A 21685-nucleotide genomic window follows, 5' to 3' on the forward strand; every position below is an offset into this window, starting at 1 on the left:
GTAAATTAAAGGACTCCTATCTAATTCCCTCCTTGGGTCAACTTCCAGCATTTTCAAATTTTAGAATTCACTTTGACAAATTCCTACATTTCCCTCATTCTACAGAGAGAGACAAAGATAGCAGAACAGCCAATGACTATAATTATTTAATCTCACTGTGACCTTTTTTAATTATACACCTTTTGTGGCCAAGTCAATATGTGCTCGATCCTAAACAGTGTTTAATAAATAATTTCAGATCCGTTACCAGGGAAAACAATTGTTTCCATGGTAACTGTCCTGTCACGGTCGCCATTTGAAAGAAAACTTGTCCGTTGCCATAGAAACCGCTGTTTCCAGGGCAACAGATCCTGTCACGGTCGCCATTTGAAAGAAAAACTATGAAAATCTAGCAAATTATGGCTCCTTAGCTTCCTGCTTGGTAGTTATTCAACTATTATATTAGTTTTACCTTTTACTGCAGCTTTTCTAGCTCCTTTGTTTTTCTGAGCTGGAAGATTCGAGTCTGGCTGTTGTCAGCAAGATTTTCAGGCATGGAATGGAATAATCGCGCTCTAATATCATAGCGTGGGTGAATCCTCCAATCAAAACAAAGCATTTTGGGCGGTGGGGCTTTGAAACGAATAAAATTTGGTAAAATCTGGATTAAACTAGATTTTAGAAGGACCTAGGTATCTAAAAGAGAGGTGAAGGGTGGTCCTGAAAATTCTGTCGAATTTTAGATTGGCTATTTGATCTGAAAAGTTCCGTCCAATGGTGGACCTATATTTTCAGATAGCACTGACACCGTAAGAATTGTAATAATCCATTTACATATCCATATACAAGACTTATAACTAATTTAATATATAAATAAAGGTATTGACTCCCGAAACTATAATTCGTAATGAATTTTTTAGTTTTCCATGTTAATTTGAAATAGAATAACAAACAAAATTACGCATTATATGAACAGCCAGAAATTTTTTGTTAAACGTCAAGTACAGTCGGTGCAAAAAATTTCGGGCACCCTCCTATTAAAAACATCATCACATTAGACTGTAATGGCATATTACAAGTAGGTTTGGATTGCGTACAGACAATCCAAACACATAGTGTCTACATGATAAGGACTGCATGGGCGAAGACAAATTGCATCTACTTCAGAGAAAGTGGGACAGGTTGATGCACTGGTTCGCGGTAATCGGCGCATTAAGTAGAGAGTGATTGCAGATATTACTGCCAAATCACTCAGAACAGTGAATCACATCACACGCGACGAGCTTGGGTTCAACGAAGTGTATTCAAGATGGATTTCGCGACGGCTTACAGTGGAAATAAAAGAAAAACGCATATAAGCAAACTTTCGCTTATTTCAATACCGAAGGAAATACCTTTTTGCATGCGTCACGCAACTGGGACGAATCCTTGGCCCATCATTTCGAGCCCGAAACTAAACATCAGTGTATACAGACATCAATTCTCTCTCCGTCCTAAAAAGTTCAAAACACAGCCATAAGCAGGGAAAGTAATGGTCGCCTTCTTTTGGGAGAGTGATAGTGTGGTGAGATTGATTTCTTGATTCTGTCAACTCTGATCGCTAGATGCACACATTAACGAAGTTGCATGCACCGTCTGCGTAGTTCACCCTTACAAAAATGTCCTCTTCAACATGACAATGCAAGACCCCACAGAAGATGCGAGACTACTATCGTGTTACAGAAACTTCAGTTAGGGGATGATTTGCCGCACCCAGCTTACAGTCCTGACCTGATCTCTGTGACTTTTGGCTGTTCCTAAAGCTTAAGAAACATCTGAAAGGAGGTCATAGTAGTGCATTCTTAGTGTCGTCAGGAACCGGCCTCACTCTTCACCGACGGCATGCAACAACTAGTGCATCGTTGGTGTAAGTACGTCGACGCCAGTGGGGATTATATTGAAAAGTGAAAGACTTGTCGGAAAGCAGAAGATTTAAGCTTTCGTCTCAGGATAAAATTATTCGCGTACAACAATTAATCAAATAATAATAATAATAATAATAATAATAATAATAATAAAGGGTTGGAAGCAAAATTTAGTGACTGATACATACAAACAAGCAGACAGGCACGCAGGCATATGCACATACATACATAGGTACACACAAGACAACAAAAATCAAACAAGAGTTCTCAAATCATCTATCAGGTTAATGCGAACTCAGATATAATACATATAATGGAAAGTCTCTTCAGTTCAGAATATGAGGTTCAATTTCACTTATTGTGTTGTAACCAAGTTCCTAAAATAAAATAAATATTTACAAACAACAAACATAAAGTTCATTTCACACTTAACAACACATAGTAAATTCCCGACAACTACTTCGGTAACGAGACATGAGCATCTTCATCAGTTTCTATACCAACTTCTTCGAACAATGTTTTCTTATCTTTGGGATAACCTTCTAAAATAGCATCCACAATGTCCATGCAGAGTCTTTTCCTCTTTCTCCATTCCTTCACCATCCGCTCATGTTCCTTGTATATTTTCTCTCTTTCAGCAGGTGATACCTTCTGGATATTTCCAGACAAATCTTTAAGCTTCTTCTTGGCTTGGCTGGTCACCTCTTCCAGCTGCAACAGCATAAAAATAAATGCGTTGATGTATTGCTTGATGTATTGAATTAGTTTATTTAACTTCAGGATTACAAGCAAAACAACACTGATTACTGTAGACAGATTTATGTAAGTTTTAATTTGATATACGTAACCTGATAATCCACGACACATGCAAATATATGTTCAAATTAAAGCAGGTGCTTCAATACCTTTTAACTTGGATACCACAGAAAACAGAATTTTAGGTATTGACCCAAGTGTCGTGAGAAAATTGCACTCATTTCTATTAAAAGATAGTGAACTATGTATAAAACGGCACGAACAGCAGGATGGGTGCCACTATTGCACTTAAATATACAGTGCGTCAATTACGAAACGACACTTTTTTGGGGGGAGGGGGAGTAGTATCGGCATGAAAGTCTTTCATAGTGGTGAATCTTTCGTGTGGTCTTTTGGAATTGTGCAAAATTTTCAGCTCAGCCAGTCCCAAGTAAGCGAGTGACACAGTTAAGTACAAGATTGTTATTGGGATAACTCATCACCGTTTGAATAATGTAACAGAGTTCTGTGTGCGTTTGGGGCAAACTCCATGGAAACATCCGACATGTTGAAAAAGGCTTATGGAGACAATTGCCTTTCTCATTGTTGTGCTCAGTGCTAGAAAAGGGTCTGTGAAAGATAAGTGCCCAGGCCCAAGCACATCTAACAGAACAAGTAAAATGTTCGACAAATGTCTGGATATCATTTTGAATGACCGAAATGTAAGTCTCAGAATAATATCAGACCTCCTGAGCGTGAATAAGACTACACCAAATAATAAAAGAGCAAAGTAAGACAAGCTGTGTGCACGTTTCTTTCCCATTCTTTGACGGTGGAGCAAAACTGGAAAGACTCCATCACTGCCAGAGACTGATGGTCGCTACCGTAAATTTTCCTCTAGAATATTTTTACAAATGAGCAAACATGTATTTTCCAGTACGATCCAAAAAGCAATCAAGTGCAAAATGATGAGTCGAAGGGTCTTGATTCTCAACTTACCCAACCCACAAAAAAGTAGCCAATCAAAACAAAAAAATTAAGACACTTCCGACTGCGCTTTACTACAGCATAGGAATTGTTCACCGGATATTCGTATTGAGTAGTTAAACTGTCACTGCGGCCATTTATGTCCACATTCTGAAACATCTGCTGAAAAGCATCACACCGGACTATCCGAATGGACTCCACTGGAAGAAGCTGTTGCAAAATAAGGCTCTAGTTTGCAAGCAGCGTTTAAAAGTGTTTGTGTGTAACCATTCACCGCAGACCCGCCAGATCCCTGTTATTGTTTCCTTTACCCTAAATTAAAAACACCTCTGAAGAGTTGCTTTTGTGACGATGCACTCACCACCCAGAGAGAAGTAATGAGGACCTTAAACACCATTACAGTTCAGGACTTCCAGAAGTCATTCCATTACTTTCTAGTTCGTGCAAAGCTGTACGAAGACAAAGGAGGTTGATACTTTGAATAGTCTGAGAAACTTGATTCCATTTGTTATTCATATACTTTTTCACATTCAGTTTAGTTTCCTAAGTGCCGCCATTGCATTTATCTGCCAACTAAATACTGTCTCAGTGCTACAGTGTTTACCTCTGTTCTTCCTACTTTCTTAATCGACTAATTTTTCCATTATTATTCACATCTCTCATCCGTCTCTTTTAATCTATACGACATAACCATGTGACATTTAACGTACAATTTTATTCAATTCCATTTATATTAAATTAGCAGAGGTTACCGGCTTCGCACGAAAAGAATAATATTTATGCACAATATTTGAAAATAAAGAACTGAATGGAATAAATAACGACGAGTAACCCCTTTGGCGTTGCACCTGTCAATTCCCGTGCCAGCTAATACGCACGTTCTTCACTAAACTCCGACTTAATGTCATCGGAACCATCACCAAACAGCTTAGCGACCCCGAAAATTATTAAATCAACATTAATCTCGGTCATTTTGGACATTTTATTTTTCACCCCTTCTCACCCGCCTCCTCCTGTCAATGGGGGCTGAACTTGGACTTAAATTGCATCAAGAGTGTCACTATTCTTTTCAGTAATCCCAAAGACCATGGATTCGACACTAATATCAGTCACATTCGATTATTTTTACATGTAGCCCCTTTCCCGCCTCCTAGAGTGTTCGATATATCTTACTTCCACAGTATTTTTTCTTGATTGTATGTCATAAATGTATCACAACTTGTTTTTAAAAATTAGATTACATACCAAGTTTCATCTTCCTAACATAAAGATCTCGTGAGATACTCAATTTTTGGGATAAAATTAAAAAAAAAACCTCTTGGAAAGAAAACGGAGTAAATAATATACCAATCGAATTCATTAAGAACATGGGAGACAGAACAAGAAAGAAATGTTGCGACTCTGCAATGAAATATATGAAACAGGAGAGTGGCCAAAAGATTTTCTTTAGACAGTCATGATACCGATTGCTAAGAAATCGAACCCAGAGTAACGTGAAGACTACAGATGTATGTCTCACATCGCAGGCAGCAAAAATTATTCTTCGAATACTGAACAGAAGGTATAGAAGAACAAATAAAAAATGTCGAGGAGGAACAGTTTAAGTTCAGGAAAGGTAAGAGCACAAGAGACCCAATTAGATTATTAAGGATAATCGGTGAAAGGTTTATAGAAAAAGACAAAGAAATGTATGTTGCATTTATTGATTTTGAAAAGGCTTTTGACCGTGTGAACTGGGAATTGTTGTTGGAAGTTCTAAAGAAAGTTGGATTGGAATGGAAAGATCGAAGTCTTATATGAAATATATATATGAAACAACAAGCAAGTGTTAGAATAGCGGCGGAAATGACAGATGAGGGTGATATTGGAAGGGGAGTTCAACAAGGATGCTCTCTCTTGCCAAAATTATTTAATACCTATCTAGAAGAGATAGTGAAAAAGAGCCTACATGATGAAGATGGTATTTCGATAGAAGGTTTAATGATTAAGTGTATACGGTTTACAGATGATATGACGCTTGTTGCGAAATCTGAAAAGAAAATCAATAAGATGTTAGAAAACTTCATGAAAGGCTGTGAAGACAGGGCTCCTACTCATCTGAAGAAATCTATTTCCCTGACTTACCCTGGCCTTCGGCAGGAAATTCCCTGATTTTCATGATAGGTGTCAAATGACAATAACATATAAATAAAGAATATATATATGAGAACATTTATTGTATAGAGACAAATAGTTATCAATTGCTCATACGTTCATTCCACTTACCTTACCAAATAGGTATTATAATGGTTAGCTAAGCTGAAATTGGTGTACAATAAATGTCAGAAAAATATATTTCATAAAATTTCCCTGACTTCACTAACTAGTAGGAACCTTGGAAGAATATGGGATGAAAATAATTAGAAAGACAAAAGCAACGGTGATTGGAACGAAGCAGGCGGTGTCAAATATACAAGTAGGAAGGGAAGAAATACAACAGGTAAATAGTTTTCGATACCTGAATACTATTCTTAGTAATTACATAAAGTGTGAGCGTAAAATAAAAGCAAGGATACGAATGGCGAAAGAAGCGTTTAGGAGAAATTTTATTTTCTGGGTCCTTGAATAAAGAGTTCGGGAAAACTCATAAAATGATTCCTGTGGAGTATTGTACTGTATAGGCCAGAAACATTGATATTACGCAAAAATGATGAAAAACGACTAGAAGCTTTCTAAATGTGGGCGTGGAGCAGAATGGAGAAAAAAGAATGAGAGGGTATTAGAAATGGTGAGGGAGAAAAGAACAGGTTTAGATGTAATTGAAAAGAGGGAGAGAAGCTAGTTGGGTCATTGACTAAGAAAAATTATATCATGAGAAACAGAGAAAAGGGCGACGAAGGAGGCTACAGTTGATGGACGATATCAAAACAAGAAAATTTGTATGTAAAGACAAAGAGGTTAGCTGAAGACTGTGGAGTATAAATGCTTCTCAGTTGCGGCAAGTAACCCGGCAATAATGGCAGATTGCCTTTGATGGCGATAAACACATATAAAATTAAGCTCCCTCGTGGCTATATAATTAGCGTTAACATTGCTAAAATTCGATTAATTCATTTTTCGAATTTTCGAATAATGGATTCCTCGAATATTCAAAAAAAATCGTTATTCAAATAACTGTTCGGATAACGAATAACTGTCCGAATATTCAAAACAAATATATAATAGAAAATACTATTTGAATTAGCGATAGTCAGCGTACGTGTTTTCGGTGCATGAGGCCCGAGTTCGTTTCCCGATGGCAGCTTATGTGGTACGTATTCCCCGTTAAGCTCGAAGTCCACGTTTCACACACCCTCAATGCTGAAAGATACGCTAAAATGTCCTAATCCAACCAACCACTATAACATTTAAGAATGTTGTAATCAATATTATTTTTAAAATGTAAGTATGCTGGTACATGCTGACAATAAAATAAATTTGCTTTCAAAGAGGACAAGCGTATGGTCCTCTTTGTATTAATAAAAGTAGTGTCCACTTGAAAAAAAAAAGTTACAAATGTTGAGCTAGAAATCTTCATAACCTTATCTCTAACGATTTCAACCACAACCAAAACCAGTAATTTTTAAACCTCAAACAAAACGAACCGCATTTCTTTTTAATCGGATTGTTTTAAAATTACCCAGAAACATACTCCTAAACTTGGCAGCTCCTGGGACTAATTCTATTTTCAGTTTGAGCCTAGAAATATTTCTTCCATGTTTCTCGATTTTCAGCTTCCTCTTATTTTTCAAATCATCGATCATTTGTGTTCTTCTTCTTTCTCGCTTTTCTTCCATCTTTCCTTCTATGGCAGTATGAAGGAAACAATTTGTTCACAAGATGTGTCCAATCTAATTGGCCTTAATACGAAGGATGATAGCTAGAAAAAAAGAGTGTCCTCTTCTTTCTCATCCGTTTTAAAACATCTTCGTTTGTTACTCTTTCTGTCCATTTTATCTTCTCCATTTTCCTCCAACACCTCATTTCGAAGCTTTCTAAATATTTCTTCTCTAACTTCCGTAATGTCCAAGTCTCTGAACCATAAAATCCAATACTCCATACAGATCTGGTAAATTTTAGTAAATTTAATTCAACTTTTCTTCTTTCAAGATGGAGAGTACTAGGGAGTCTCAAAGAAAGCATATGCAATGTTTATGAAAATCAGTAACTTTTGATAATAATCGTTAAATATGTTTTGAAAGATGGAGATGAATTTTTCCCCTATCTCTGACTAATTTCATCCCAAATAATACGAATAAGTATTATATCTCAAACTAAATCCACGTGATGTTTCGTTTTTCATTTAATTCACTTCTCATTCTTGATTGATTTCAACCACAATTAGTGGGAAACCTCAACGAAGATATACGTTATGTTATATTTATTAGACCCGCGTGGCGTAGTCACTAATGGTCTTCCCTTTGGTACGAGTGGTCCCGGGTTCGATTCCCAGTGGGATCACTCGTACCAAAAGATGTAATAGCTTTCTGAGGTCATTCTGAGTGAAGTTTCTAGTGGAGTTTCATCATTCACACTAGGCACATGCCGGGATAGCACACTTCTGGTCACAAAAACCTAGACTGCCTTCCAGAGTATAGGTCCAAAATGTCGAACATAAATCTTTACGTCTCTCTGGTCTGGTTACAAGGGAAATTATTTCCCTTCCGTTCTGTTACAGAGTTCAGGCCTATTCTTTAATAGAGATATACCACTTGAACATGCCTCCAAGTAAATATACAAATATGTAGAGAGCAATCGTAAAATGTGACAAAAAAAAAAATGCTCTTGGTCAAGTGGATAAAGTAACGGACTCGTGTGCTAATATGTTCATTTTAACATGGTTTAGAATCTTGTCCACGAAACCTATTTTCTCTTTTCTTTAATTTATAAAGTTGCATTTTACTGACAAAGAAACTAGAAATCCAGTCGGTAAACGACCATTAGGAAGACTTAGGCGCAGGTAAAAGGATAATCTTAGGCGCAGGAGTCAATGGAGAGCGCGACATTGAAACTCCGAGTTTCATAGGCCATGTAGTTAGTTAGTTAATAAATATCACACCGGAAATTTGAATATTAGAAAATGCCTTTTTCCACTTCGTATTCGGAATTTTTCGAAAATGCTGAACCATGAATTTTTAATGAATAGATTGTATAATGAAGAGCATACCTCCAACTTAAACAAATCCTGATATTTCGCACTTTCTGAATGAGAGGGTTCCTTCTTATTTAGCGAGTACGAATTCCCTGACATTTTTACGTTTCCCAGATCATGATTTACAAATCTGCAGGCCTTTATATAATATATAAAAGCAACTATATTTTTCCCAACCACATCTACTATGCATGTACATGTTGTGTAGGTAGATTAATTTATTTTGCAAAATATCTTCTACCAAATAGCCAAGTAAAACAAAAAAGAGAAATGAAATCTGAGGAGTAAAAATCTGTACTTAAAATTCCCTCTTTTCCGGAACTTTTCACGAGAAAGCTGAATTCCCTGACTTTTCCAATTTCCAGATTTTCCACATCGGTGAGGACCATGAATAAAGAAAGAGAAATGTAAATATTTTTAAAACTTCCCCTTTAGTTCCTTAAGAGCAGAGTTTCCGAAAACTCTGAAACGTACATTCCCTTAGTTTTAATTAAGAGTTTATATGGGGACACGGTGGCTCAGTGGTAGGACGCTTACCTCTGATACGTGGGGTCCCTGGTTCGATCCCCGGCCAAGTAAGTTAGTGGTGGACAACATCGTGTTTGCGTTTTCTCGGAGCTACTCCCGCTTCTTCCCACTTTTTCATTCCACCATTTCTTCCATCATCATCATCATTCTTGCTTTAATCATAATCTTCTTTAGTCTAAAGGGCATAATCGTGGAACGTTCATTTCATTTTAAGAGTTTATACGCCGAATTTCATACCTCTAACTTGGGCATCCATAGATTGAGCATTTTTTGAATACAGAAAGGGAAACTCGGATATTATAGAAATGATCTTCCTATTCTTAGAAGTAGAATTTTTGGAAATACTGAAAAGTGTACTTCCTTACTTTTAAATAAGACTTTCTTTACCGAACTAAATAAGAATTTCTTTCTTCACCTCGATCTAAAACAAATCCTACATTCGGCATTTAAAAATAAAGAAAGGGGGGATTTAAATATAGAAATGACCCGCTTAGGAGGTTTTCTTATTTTTTTTTCTTCCCTCCAAACCGCTGAAGCATATTTTATTACTTTTAATTAACAGCTTATATACCAAATTCTACAACTTCCAACTTAAGCGAATCTTTGGAGTCGACCCTTTCTGAACAAAGAAAGAAAATTTTGAATATTATAATAGGGCCGTGGTGACTCAGTGGTAGAACATTCACCTCTGGTGCATGGAGTCTTTGGTTGGATTCCACTTTGCGCCATGTGAGCTTTGTAGAGGACAAACACCATGTGCGCGAGTTTTCTCGGGGTTCTCCTATTTTATCCCATTTCCTTCATTTCATTCATTTCTCATCATCACCATCTCCTTTAACCTAGTCGCCATAACCGTGGGACGTAAAACTTAAAGATTTCATTTCATTTCAATATTATAGAAAGGATACCGCTTTCCCCTTTTGAAGTGAATTTTCGAAAACGTTGAAACACGTATTTTCTTGGTTTAATGAAGATTCTATGTACCGAGTTTCATCTGTCAAATTGAGGGATGCTTAAGATAACCAATTCTTGGCAAAAAATTTACTCCCACTCTTAAGCCCGCTTAGAAACATATTTCAATAAAACCTTTCTTTTGATGTCTCTTGATTTCAAACAAAAGCATTATTTTATTTTATTTATTTATTTATTATTTTTTTCAAATTTCAGCCCACATAGCACGAAATTCAATGGCAGCCATCCGAGGAATGTTTACACAACATATCTATTTCGGAAACGCTGAATGACTTTGATCCTCGCCTGATTTATCAACATTTTTTTTTTTCAATGGAGCTATTTGAAAAGTATGGTCTATACACATCGATTTCACACTATGAGGGAATCGCGTTGTTTTCTAGATCATTGGCAACAATTTCCTACCAAGTTCACTCCGCTTGTTCAAATCACAAAGAGTTGTTACTCTACATGAATTTTTAAATGGTGGAAACTTTAGATCCTCATATAAAATGCATTGAACAGTTCTACTGGTTACGTGTAAGGTGGTTGTGTGGCGACGAGCAGAACGAGAAGGTCTGCGCTGAAACGCTTGTGCCACTCTGTCCATAATTGAACTGAGATTTTTATCGCGTAGCTTTGATTAAAATACGTATCCTAAGAGGGAAGGAGGGGGTTTAAAATGTATGTCAAAATACAATATCTCAGGAGCTCTCGAGTTAGAATTGAAAATTGAAATATGAACTCCTTATTAAAAGTAAGTGGAAGAGCTCAGCGTTCCCGAAAACTTCTCTTCTACGTTGAATGGGAGATGGAAGCAATTTCTATAATATTTTTCTCAATAAATACGAAGTTGTCTCACTATCACGGGAAAATATTTGAACTGTTTCAGGTGAATTTTGGAAAGTAGTTAGCACTTCGGCCGAGCTAGACTTTTATATTTTTAATTTCAATTCAAATACATGCATCTTACGAGAAAGAAAATTAATTTAGTTATACCTTTCAAATATTTTGCACAAATTTATTCTTTTCGTGCAAAGAATAGGTATTTCAATTAGTCTTTCTGTACTGCTTTCTGGTCACAGGTATACATTAGAGAGAGAGAGAAAGTTCCAATTTTGTTTAGGAAATGTGTATGCCAACAGAACTACATTGCGTATTTTTCGTGATATATTTTATAACGTATAATAAATTGGTTGCATTAGGAAGAACTTAGATGACAGACAAACATATCAGTGACAAAAATATTTATCCTAAGTAGCTTCTTTAATTTAGTGATAAGAATTAAACCTTTTCCTCCAGTTTTGCAATTATTAGTTCCATTATTTTGTATTTTTTTAAATATTTTTTTCATAGTTTACCAGATTATGTTTTTTATTATTTTTTCTTACTTGCTTTATTTATTTATTTTGTTGATGGTATGGATTTCAATTTATTTTCTAAATAACACTACCAAGTGGTTACTCTTTTTCTCATAAGACTGTTGTCACTGCAAATATACCGTACACAAAATTACAAATACCTGTTAGTAAAAAAAAATGCACTCCCGCCAAGTAGGCTAATGCTGAAGCATAGGGAACATCGAACTATTCAGCAAGCTGAGTCAGACTCATGCCATCATATTTAACAAGAGAAGTAAATTGCTTACCAAACGTTTAGTATAGTGTCTACTATTTCAGACAAATAAAATTCCCTGACTTTTCCAGCTTTTCCAGACCAAAAAAAAAATTTCCAGATTATATTTTAGTGAACTTAAGTAACCGCTATTCTCTAAACACTTGCAGTTTTATAATATCTGCGACAGCTGTTATAAAAATATGAACAAATAAATACCTATTCATTCCTGGCAAAACAATATTGTTAAATACAATCTTTTTTTGATGGCGCTCCATCTTCCTTTAGCCACCTCTGCATCTTGTTTCAATGTAACTATATATATATATATATATATATATATATATATATATATATTAAATATAAAAATTGTGAATGACAAAACACATAATAATACACAAAAATGCGTATAAAAATTTTACATTTTATACCACGTACTTGTGAGGTATACTCAGTTACACGAACTGGACTATTCAAACGGGCCGCGGTGGCTCATTGGTAGAGCATTCACCTCTGATGCATGGGTTCCTGGTTCGATCCTAGCTCGCGTCCAGTGAACTTTGTGGTGGACAAACACCGTGTGCGTGGGTTTTCTCGGGGTTCTCCCGTTTCCTCCCACTTTCTTCATTCCACCATTTCATTCACTTCTCATCATCACCGTCTCCTTTAGCCTAGCCGGCATAACCGTAAGCCGTCATTTCAATACATTTTGGACTATTCAAGTGATTTACTTCTATTAGATTTTTTTATTATTCCAAGACATGAATTAAGACTAATACATACACGAAAATACACACAGATATATGGATACTAATAAGAATATCGTTGCGAGATACAAATACTGACAAATATTCTGGATTTTAGTATTCTAGAATATATAAAAGTATTCTATATTTAGTATTTCTATGTAGAATACTAAATATAGAATATTTTTACAAACTAAAACACCAAAATCTACATGAGATTTCCAATTATGATCACGTTACTGGAATTTCTCTTAAGCTTTTTCATGTGCTCATCAACTTCGTTGATTTCTTTTGCTGCCTTCTCAAGGGTTTTTCTTCTTTTTTTCAGTTCTTCCAACTCTGCAGCTGCCCTCTCTTTCTCTTTCTTTCGAACGATTTTTCTTTGCCTCTGTTGTTGTCTACTTCCTTCTGAGAGCCTCTTTCCTTTTGGGATTTGCATTTCTTGCTGCATGAATTAATTGTTTTAAGATTGACATTGCCTAAACACCTCCGTGGAACGTGACAGCGTCATATACTATTCTCTGCGAAACTAAAGACTTTTCGTGTAGATTATCCACCAGAAACTCCTTATTCAATCAGAAACACTGTTCAACGGAAGCGTTTCCGTGTGATAACATTAGAATTTTCTTAACAAACGATGAAAAGTTGTTGCTGGTGTTAGTGTTGTCAAGAATGAAGAACAAGTGATCTAAATAATCCTTAGTCACGTCAAAATTCTTCCTTGTTGTGATAACTAAATCTTGAATACAAATTTCACTGTAGAGTTGTTTATTTCATCAGCAGCAGAGCCAGACAAATGATGATTCTCTACAAGCACTTCCAATGCTACGGTGTTTTGTTTAAAACTGAATCAGGAGAGGCATGCAATACCATAAGTAAGTCTGTAAAAAAAATGAAATGAAATCTTTGTTTTACGTCCCACGGTTATGCCGGTTAGGCTAAAGGAGACGGTGATGATGAGTAATGAATGAAATGGTGGAATGAAGAAAGTGGGAGGAAACGGGAGAACCCCGAGGAAACCCACGCAAACGGTGTTTGTCCACTATAAAGTTCACTTCGCGGGGGCTGGGATCGACCTCGGGACCGCAAGCACCAGAGGTGAACGCTCTACCACTGAGCCGCCGCGGCCCAAGTAAGTCTGTATTTCAATGGCATTTACACAAAATCTTCTTACAAAAACCTGTTAAAATATGCAAACAATTCCTCCAAAAACGAAGGATATCCAGTTCAGATAACTTCTCTGACTTTAATGCTGTACGTGTTGCAAATCCGATATCAACCTGCTTAGCCGAACACAGATCTTTATACCATCTTCTACGCAAATTTTCATCATGTCTTCAGAACTTGCTGCTTCAACCACAAATCTAATCATAAGGGACTTCAGAAGTTTATGCATTTTACCATAAAGAAAAGGAAGCATTGGTGAGTGACTGAAATTTCGTAAGAAAAGGCTGAATGTCTGCAGTAACGGTTTGGAAGAAAGCTAATTTAGCTCCAAGCAAAGAATCTTTCAGAAATGATTTAACAATTTTAAAGTTGTTACAAGATAGTTCTCGATTATTACCTGAAACTGAATCGGCATACATTCAAGTGTGGTAATAATCGTTGAGCTCTGTCCACTACATTCACGTTTTCTATAAAAATGTGAGAAATCGCTAGAAAAAAATGATCTTATTAAAAAGTTACAACTATATCAAAAATATTCAAGATATTAACTGCAAAATAACAATAAACATCACAAGAGAGACGCGGAACGTTAAACTGCTCTGAAAATGGAATACGGAGAAAACAGAATAGGAGTTTTAAATCTAACTAATGTAGGTACACATTATATTATAAATTAGAGTTAACCGTACATAGTTAGGCTCTAACTTACGGCTACATTAAAATTAACAAGATCAGAACAAGTGTTATTTAAGACTTTATTGAGAGTCACCGGTTGCAATAGTCTAGCTACATCCCTGGACATGATAATTTTTTTAACGTGGACATCAGAAACCACGAGCTCCAGATGCAAGAGTTGCCAATTCCTTTCAGAAGTCCTTCATTGTATGACTTCTACTGTAGCGAAAAGTTGTTTTCCAAACATTGTACAGATAAAATGTAAAAGCAATTAAATAAATCTAACTTTACCAAAAATTTCCAGAAAATTCCATGACTTTTCCAGAAATTATAAAATTCCTCCTGACTTCTCCAGGTTTTCCATGTTTTACCTAGTAGATACCTTGGTTTGGTTATGGTTTATGAATGCGTGGCCTCTTGACTCTGAGAATATGCATTCGTGGCGAACCATCTGCTAGTAATTTTCTCTCAGGGCATATAACGTACCTCGACAGTACACTATCTTTTCAAGAAAATAGAACCAGTTAGCACAACTCACGAAGTGTGGGCTATTTTATTAAATAACATCAATGCTACAAAGGATTTCTTACGAACTTCTGGGGAAAACGTGTTAAACCACGGTTTCGTGTGGTTACTTAAAATATTGTCACGACAGGAATGCTACATATTGTATTCAATACCAATATTACACCAGTCTCATACCAGACTACACGAAAGAACAACTTCAAGGTGGCCATTTTGGATCGCAAATTCAAGAAATCAAAGTGTACTTATTAACCATACATAAACGCCGCATCCAAGATTTCACAACCCGTAGCAAAACGCACCAATATGACGACTTAGAAACTCCAGGAACTGTACAAATCAAAAATAATGCAGAACGCACACAGGAAAAGAAGAAGTTCATCTCTCAGCTTAGATTCCGTACGTCAAACGTATGTAGGTGAGCAAGTAATCCATAGTGTCACAAATTATCATGAACAGCTATATGTCAAACCTACTTCTTCATGAACAGTCCTGAAATTCTAGACTATCTTCCTACAGTATTCCAGGCGCAGGATCAAAAGTATCTATCAAGTTCATTTACAGAGAAAAGGTTAAATTAGTCATTGCTTCTACACGACGTGGAAAATCTACAGAAATTGACTCCCTAGCTTTAAAATTCTATGTTACTTTTATAGATTTATTAGTTCCCTTTCTTACAAACATTTTCATCAAGTACCGACAGAATCTTGTTCTAAGTGAATCACTCCGCACAGGTGTTACAGTTTTAGTACCCTTACACTTTTAGTGATTTAAGCCCTACTTGCGTACGGATTTGAAAATTTTAACGCCCTGTCTTACTTGCAAAAATGAAAAGGTAGGACTGCTATGAAATTTAGCTTTAAATGGTTTCTCTAAACAGTGACGTTCGCAAAAGGGGTTTTCAGATTTTAACTTTATTTTTTCATAACACCTTGTTTAAGATAAACGTTGACCATATCAAGATATTTATATATGAATACTGAAACTATATACATTTGGGAGCTTAAAACATCCAAATTCTGCGTACACTACTGTTTTTAAATAGCAATTTAAATTAGTATTGGCCCCTAATTTGAAAATCGAGGTAACAAACAAATGATTATATATATGAGCAGCTCGGAGGAAGATAATGACAAGCGCCACTTCTTGTGAAATTCAGTTATAGGTGAAATGGATATGGACCACAAAATGGGAGTTTAATTTTGAAAATGTGCCTGCAGAATGCAGGAGAAATTTATTTGGTATGTCATTAGTCATTACATTGATTAGTATGCGAATATTGAAATTTCTTTTCTAAATTAATAGCATTGATTAACCACTTCTCTGGGTTCAAAAAAAACTTTAAATGTACAAATCCTTGTCATAAGTTTCATGTCATGTATACAAAAGATGGATAGGGTGATCTGCATGCTACCAGAAACCTGCAGAATGCTTTCAAATATTCTTGCGTGTTGCAGCCTGCTTGATTTCGGTGTGTTTTTGATAAATTACTTCTTGGTTTTGGACCCAACAAAGATAAGCGAACAAGGGCATATTCTGGGAACATTCAAATTGGCAGTAAAAGTATTTAACAATACAACATAGATGGAAAGCTGTCGAATTGATTCTGTAATTCTAAAGCATGCTGTTCCTACGGCTGAACATGAATGAAAGCATTTCAATTAATTTCAAAAGAATTTCGAAATGGATATAACCATTTCTGTAATTTCAAAGCATTGTGTTCCAATAGATGAACCTGAATAAAAGCATTTCAATTCAAGACTCCGCAATGAATACAGCTATTTCTGTAATTTTCAAGCATGCAGTTTCTACGGCTGAACCTGAATACAAGCATTTTAATTCAATTCAAAAGACTTTGAAATGGGCAGTTTTTACGGTTGAACCTGAATAAAAGCATTTAATTCAATTCAAAAGACTTCGAAATGGATAGAACTGTTTTTGTAACTTTAAAGCATGGTGTTGCCACGATTGAACCGGAATAAAATTACTTCAATTCAATTCAAAAGAACTTCGAAATGGATAGAACTATTTCTGGAATTTTGGAACATAGCGTTCTTCAAGTTACAACAAACTACAATGAAATTGGCACATTCATTTAGTAGTTATTCAGGAAAGTAATTGTATAAGTGTTTATTTTCGGATACGATTTGACGCACATTAATAACACCAGCATAATTAGTAGCAAGTAGCATTGTCACGTGTACACCACGTGAAGGAGTTTGGCTTATATGGCGTGATTTTTCATAATTATACCAAAACCAGAAGTGGCAGCAATTACTGCTACTCTCAGTTTTAATAGAGAGACTACAGTGGAGATGGTATATATATTTGGTACGCTTAATTGAATGCAGAAAACGGCTTCTTAATGTCTACTACCCTTTCTCATCTTTAGCAATCAACGTTTTTAAAACCTATGTCGTTGAATCATGCCGTTTCCGGTTTGAATAGAGCGTTAAGAGAGAAGATTGTACTTATTCTCAGAACGCATAAAAAATCGCTTCAAGCAATCTCTTATCGTTTTTGCTCTATGTAAATCAATATTGAAGCCGGAAATAGCACTGGATTTCTAGCACTTCCGTTTCTAGTATAAAGTTAAAGATGGAGATGAAATGCATACTTCGGACACTTCTTTAGTGTCACTAGTAGAAAAAAATAGTTTTGTCTTGTAAATTTTATATTTTAGTAATGCTTGCGTCATGCAAAGAGTATTAGATTTTTTTTTCCACAGAGTAGTAACAATCACATATGTCATACAGGACACATTAGAACTCTCCAATAAGAAGTAAGAAACGACGTTCTGGTAGTGGTCTGTCCCCCTTGCCTCACCATTACGTACACCCATGGTATTACACATTTAATACATCTATGCAATACAACAACAATATCTGATACCTAAAACACGTTCACATGTTCATAAAACCCATATGAAGTAACTGAAAACTTGAGATATCCTAGCTTATGAATAATCATCTTTTGTAAAGGTTGGTTTCATAGTGTCACATATGACACATGATAAAACAAATGGTCTCCATTTTCCCCCACACAATAGAAGAGCAAAATAATCAATTGCGTATTTAACCCCACGGCTTGAACAAGATATTAGCTGAATCTGCGCTCCCTACACAGCGCATCATTCACATATGAGCATGAATCTCCTTGTTATTCCTCACATCTGTACATGTCCCTTTACAAACACAAGTGAAAGACGTCTTGATAAAAATTCGCAAGAGATACTATAAAGGGGAGATTTTTCGATTACTTTTTCAATATCTCGCACCGTTTGCAAGATTTGAGCCTATTACCGGTTGGAATTTCTAATTCATGTATGATCAGTGTTTTCTTTCTTCTTGGATGCAGTATGTAATAAGCAAATACATAACACACACTGAACTTGAGCCTTTTCTTTCTGGATCTTCTCACCCAGTTTATCTTTTCTTCTTCGTACCTTAGATCTGTCAAGAACAAAACTTTTGTCCTCTGGCGTTATGAGTCTCGCGTCCGGAAGTACGGCAGAAGCGATCAAAGCAACATGTCTGTCTGAAGCTCCAGTTCTAAACACTCCCTCCGCTGTATTTTGAAGACAGATGCGCTTTAGGCTACGTTCCCTTCTTGGTCACTCCTCGAAGTCAGATCCCGACGTGCTTTTCGATTCAACAGCTTCGCCGGATTCCCTGACGACGCCAGTTATCTTCGACCTGTGCCTGTGCCTAATCCCACTAGTTGATGGGCTTGCTTCAACACTTCCAGCGTTTTTCTTGGTTGTCTGTCCCTTAAATCTGCTCCTTTACGGGAAAACATCTTTGACAGAGATTTGCTTGTTTGGACGTCAATGTTACCAGTGCTCATTTTCCATGATGTTCTCTGGTCCAAAAGAAACTTGAATTCTCGCTTTGGAATCTTGCGTGTCCTCTCACAGTTGCAATCTTCGGCGGTTTTACATTTGCAAGACGCAATATCAAAAAGAGACTTTTCCGCATGTGCAACAAAACCTGCACGAAGTGTTGCTTCTTGTCCTTGTCGACTGAAATGTTTTTCCTTGGTGCGACACTTATTATAAAATGTTTTCAGCATGTCAAAAACTCTCTTTTCTGAAACCTCAGGAATGCTTGCTTTACGCCAAATATGTGCAACTCTTTGTCCAACTAGTTTACAAATGTCAGTCACTGGTAATTTAGTTACACTTTCGTCACCACTTAAATCACTTCGAAACCAATGATAATGTCGCATAACGTCAGCGTACGTGGGTAACTGCACTTCACTTATTTCACTTGGAGTGCCAAATAAGCCTCGTTTCACACTTTCCTGCGTTGGTCTGCTATTAGGTTTTTTCTTCATCTTGCTTTCCATTGCTTCCGAACTTGGAAACCAAAGTATACAAAATGTCTCTGAATCGTATCACACTAAGAAGACTGTAACTTTAGATACAATGCACAAACTCTATGTCTTAACAGAAACAGTAGCGAACTAAAACCGTTAAAGCTTAAACTGCAATAAACTAGCCTGCTGGATTGGTTGGCCGAAGTACGCAATATTTACATCACCGCCGAATTTCGAGCGAGCATATTCTAGAAACGTCGGTGTAGGTTCTGGAGCCGAGGCGAGCGGGAGGTGCGCAAATCTTCTGGACGGAGCCGGACGTTGCGACGACGGTCGAAGAGCGTGGCCAAAGTAAACAACCACGAAGTTGTGTAGCCTGCCGCTAGATGGCATTTGCTGTCGGTGTACATAAGAAGCGAAGAGTTGCCAAAAGCACATCGTGTTTTATCAAGAGCTATGCCTATAATCATCTTTAACGTGGCATTCCAGACAAAATCTAGACATTAATTCCAACAACTGAGCTAATATGGCTGTACTTGTTTACTGGCATTGCTATAACTTTCTTTTAATAAAATAATTGTATTATAGCCATCAGGTAACTCTAAAAACGACCATAAGTAGCTTTTCTGTCATTTTGGTGTTGTGCGTGTTGCCTAACCAAACACTTAAAAAACTAAGTCCGTTGGGTAAAGGAATTGCCCAATTTAAAAAAAAAATCAGTAAGTTCGGTGGCACTAATGGCACCTTTTCCGCACTAGCCGTCATCAAATTTCCAACAAAAATGCAAAACGCACCACCCTATTAAACAAACGCCTGAGATGTATGCAGCCCCATATACAATTATGTGGTGTTGGAATGTATAATGCGTAGGATATGATGCTTTAGTTTTATTTTTTTTTAATTTCAACATTTCAAGTGTGCCCGTAAAAATGTAATAAAGAAATAAAGACCATGTTTTTTAAATATTCAATTAGAACTTGATAATCTACATGAAATTTGCAATCGATCAGTGAACACGTCATCTTTCTAGAGCCAATAGTTTCCGAGATCTCACTGTGGAAAGAATTGGCCACAAACATATAAACGTCCAGAAAAGTATAGTTTAAAAGAACTCCACAGATGGCAGGACAATTCATCTGCATTGATTTTGGAAAACGCTTATTAAAATACAAAGGCTTTGAACAATAAGTTAAAAAAGATAAATATTATGAAAAACCGATCCATTTAAATAATTTATTTAAAGTACAAATACTTTAAAATATTTGTCTTTAATAAACGTGAAATCACAAATAACCGCAAGTCAAAGGGTTGAAATCCAAAGTTATAGGTTGGAGCTCAGGCGCTTTTGTTGCTATTGTAGCATTTTAATAGATAAATATCAACATGCATTACAAAAAATAACGCGTTAAAGAGAAGTAGAATATTTACGTAATTGTGTCATTTTTCTGTTTCTCCCATATTTTCTTCCCTTCAAAAACACTACCTAGGACCAACGGAAAGCGTTCTTCAATTGTCAAGCTTCTATCAAATGCAGCGCCTACTTTGGCGACAAGGAAGAGAAGCAAAATACGCGTGTCGTATGTCGCTCTATCAGGACAAATAATGCTAATTTGTTACGATTTATTTCGCTTTCTTCCTTTCCTCAGAATTTGGCCTAGGTTGAATACTCTCCTGGGTACTAAAGGTACTCCAGGCTATCCAACCGTAACTTAAATTGTATTTGCACAACGAAAGAAAAAAAAATCTTAAGTTAAAATATAAAAGAAAAATAAAATAACATCCGCAATAATGAAGAAAGGAAGATTTGAAAGAAAAATAAATAAATAAATAAATAAAATTAAACTATACTTCGAATCAGGATCTTTCTCCTGTTGAGACCACTGCGAGAAGCACTGTAACTGTTGATAATATCCATAAAGTTTAATTCTTTCGTTCTGAAGACCAATTGCCAATATTGTTAATCCAGCTTATAACTAAGGGATATTCAGATCTCATAACACAATGACGACTACTTCGGACAGTACAAACTAAATTTATTGTTAGAACAGAAAGAAAAAAAACATAAAACTACAATGACAGATCTCTCCTTCCCGCACGGAGAGGAAAAAGACTGAAATACATTGCAAGTGGAAAAAAAAGTATAATTAGGTTTGAAAATTTAGTCCCATGTTCTTAATTCCAAATTTTGTCTTCACCAAACCTACCTTTACAACAATATCTACGCGAACAGAACATTTATTTTAATGCACCTCTTAAGTTTCCAAAAAAAATTTAGTTCAGGTTATAGTTAGTTTCATACAATATAAACTCTGTTTCGTCAATCCGATTCTTAGTGCAAGTACATTTTTGCATTTTGGAGATTTAGAATTACATAGTACAAAATTACA

General features: G+C 36.1%; 1 protein-coding gene across 3 annotated transcripts in view; it reads right to left on the reverse strand.

The window, feature by feature from the left end:
- Positions 1-2035: 2035 nt before the first annotated feature.
- Positions 2036-21685, reverse strand: part of LOC145664872 (homologous-pairing protein 2 homolog) — a 134025-nt gene continuing 114375 nt past the window's right edge. For all 3 annotated transcript variants that reach the window (XM_081731917.1, XM_081731916.1, XM_081731919.1), the window contains exon 4: positions 2036-2594. In XM_081731917.1, coding sequence (XP_081588043.1) covers positions 2340-2594 — 255 coding nt within the window. In that variant the 3' untranslated portion in view covers positions 2036-2339. The remainder of the gene's footprint in view (positions 2595-21685) is intronic.

Source organism: Thermobia domestica, chromosome 11 (genome assembly GCF_964235325.1).
Source record: "Thermobia domestica chromosome 11, izTheDome1.hap1.1, whole genome shotgun sequence".
Taxonomy (NCBI): Eukaryota; Metazoa; Arthropoda; class Insecta; order Zygentoma; family Lepismatidae; genus Thermobia; species Thermobia domestica.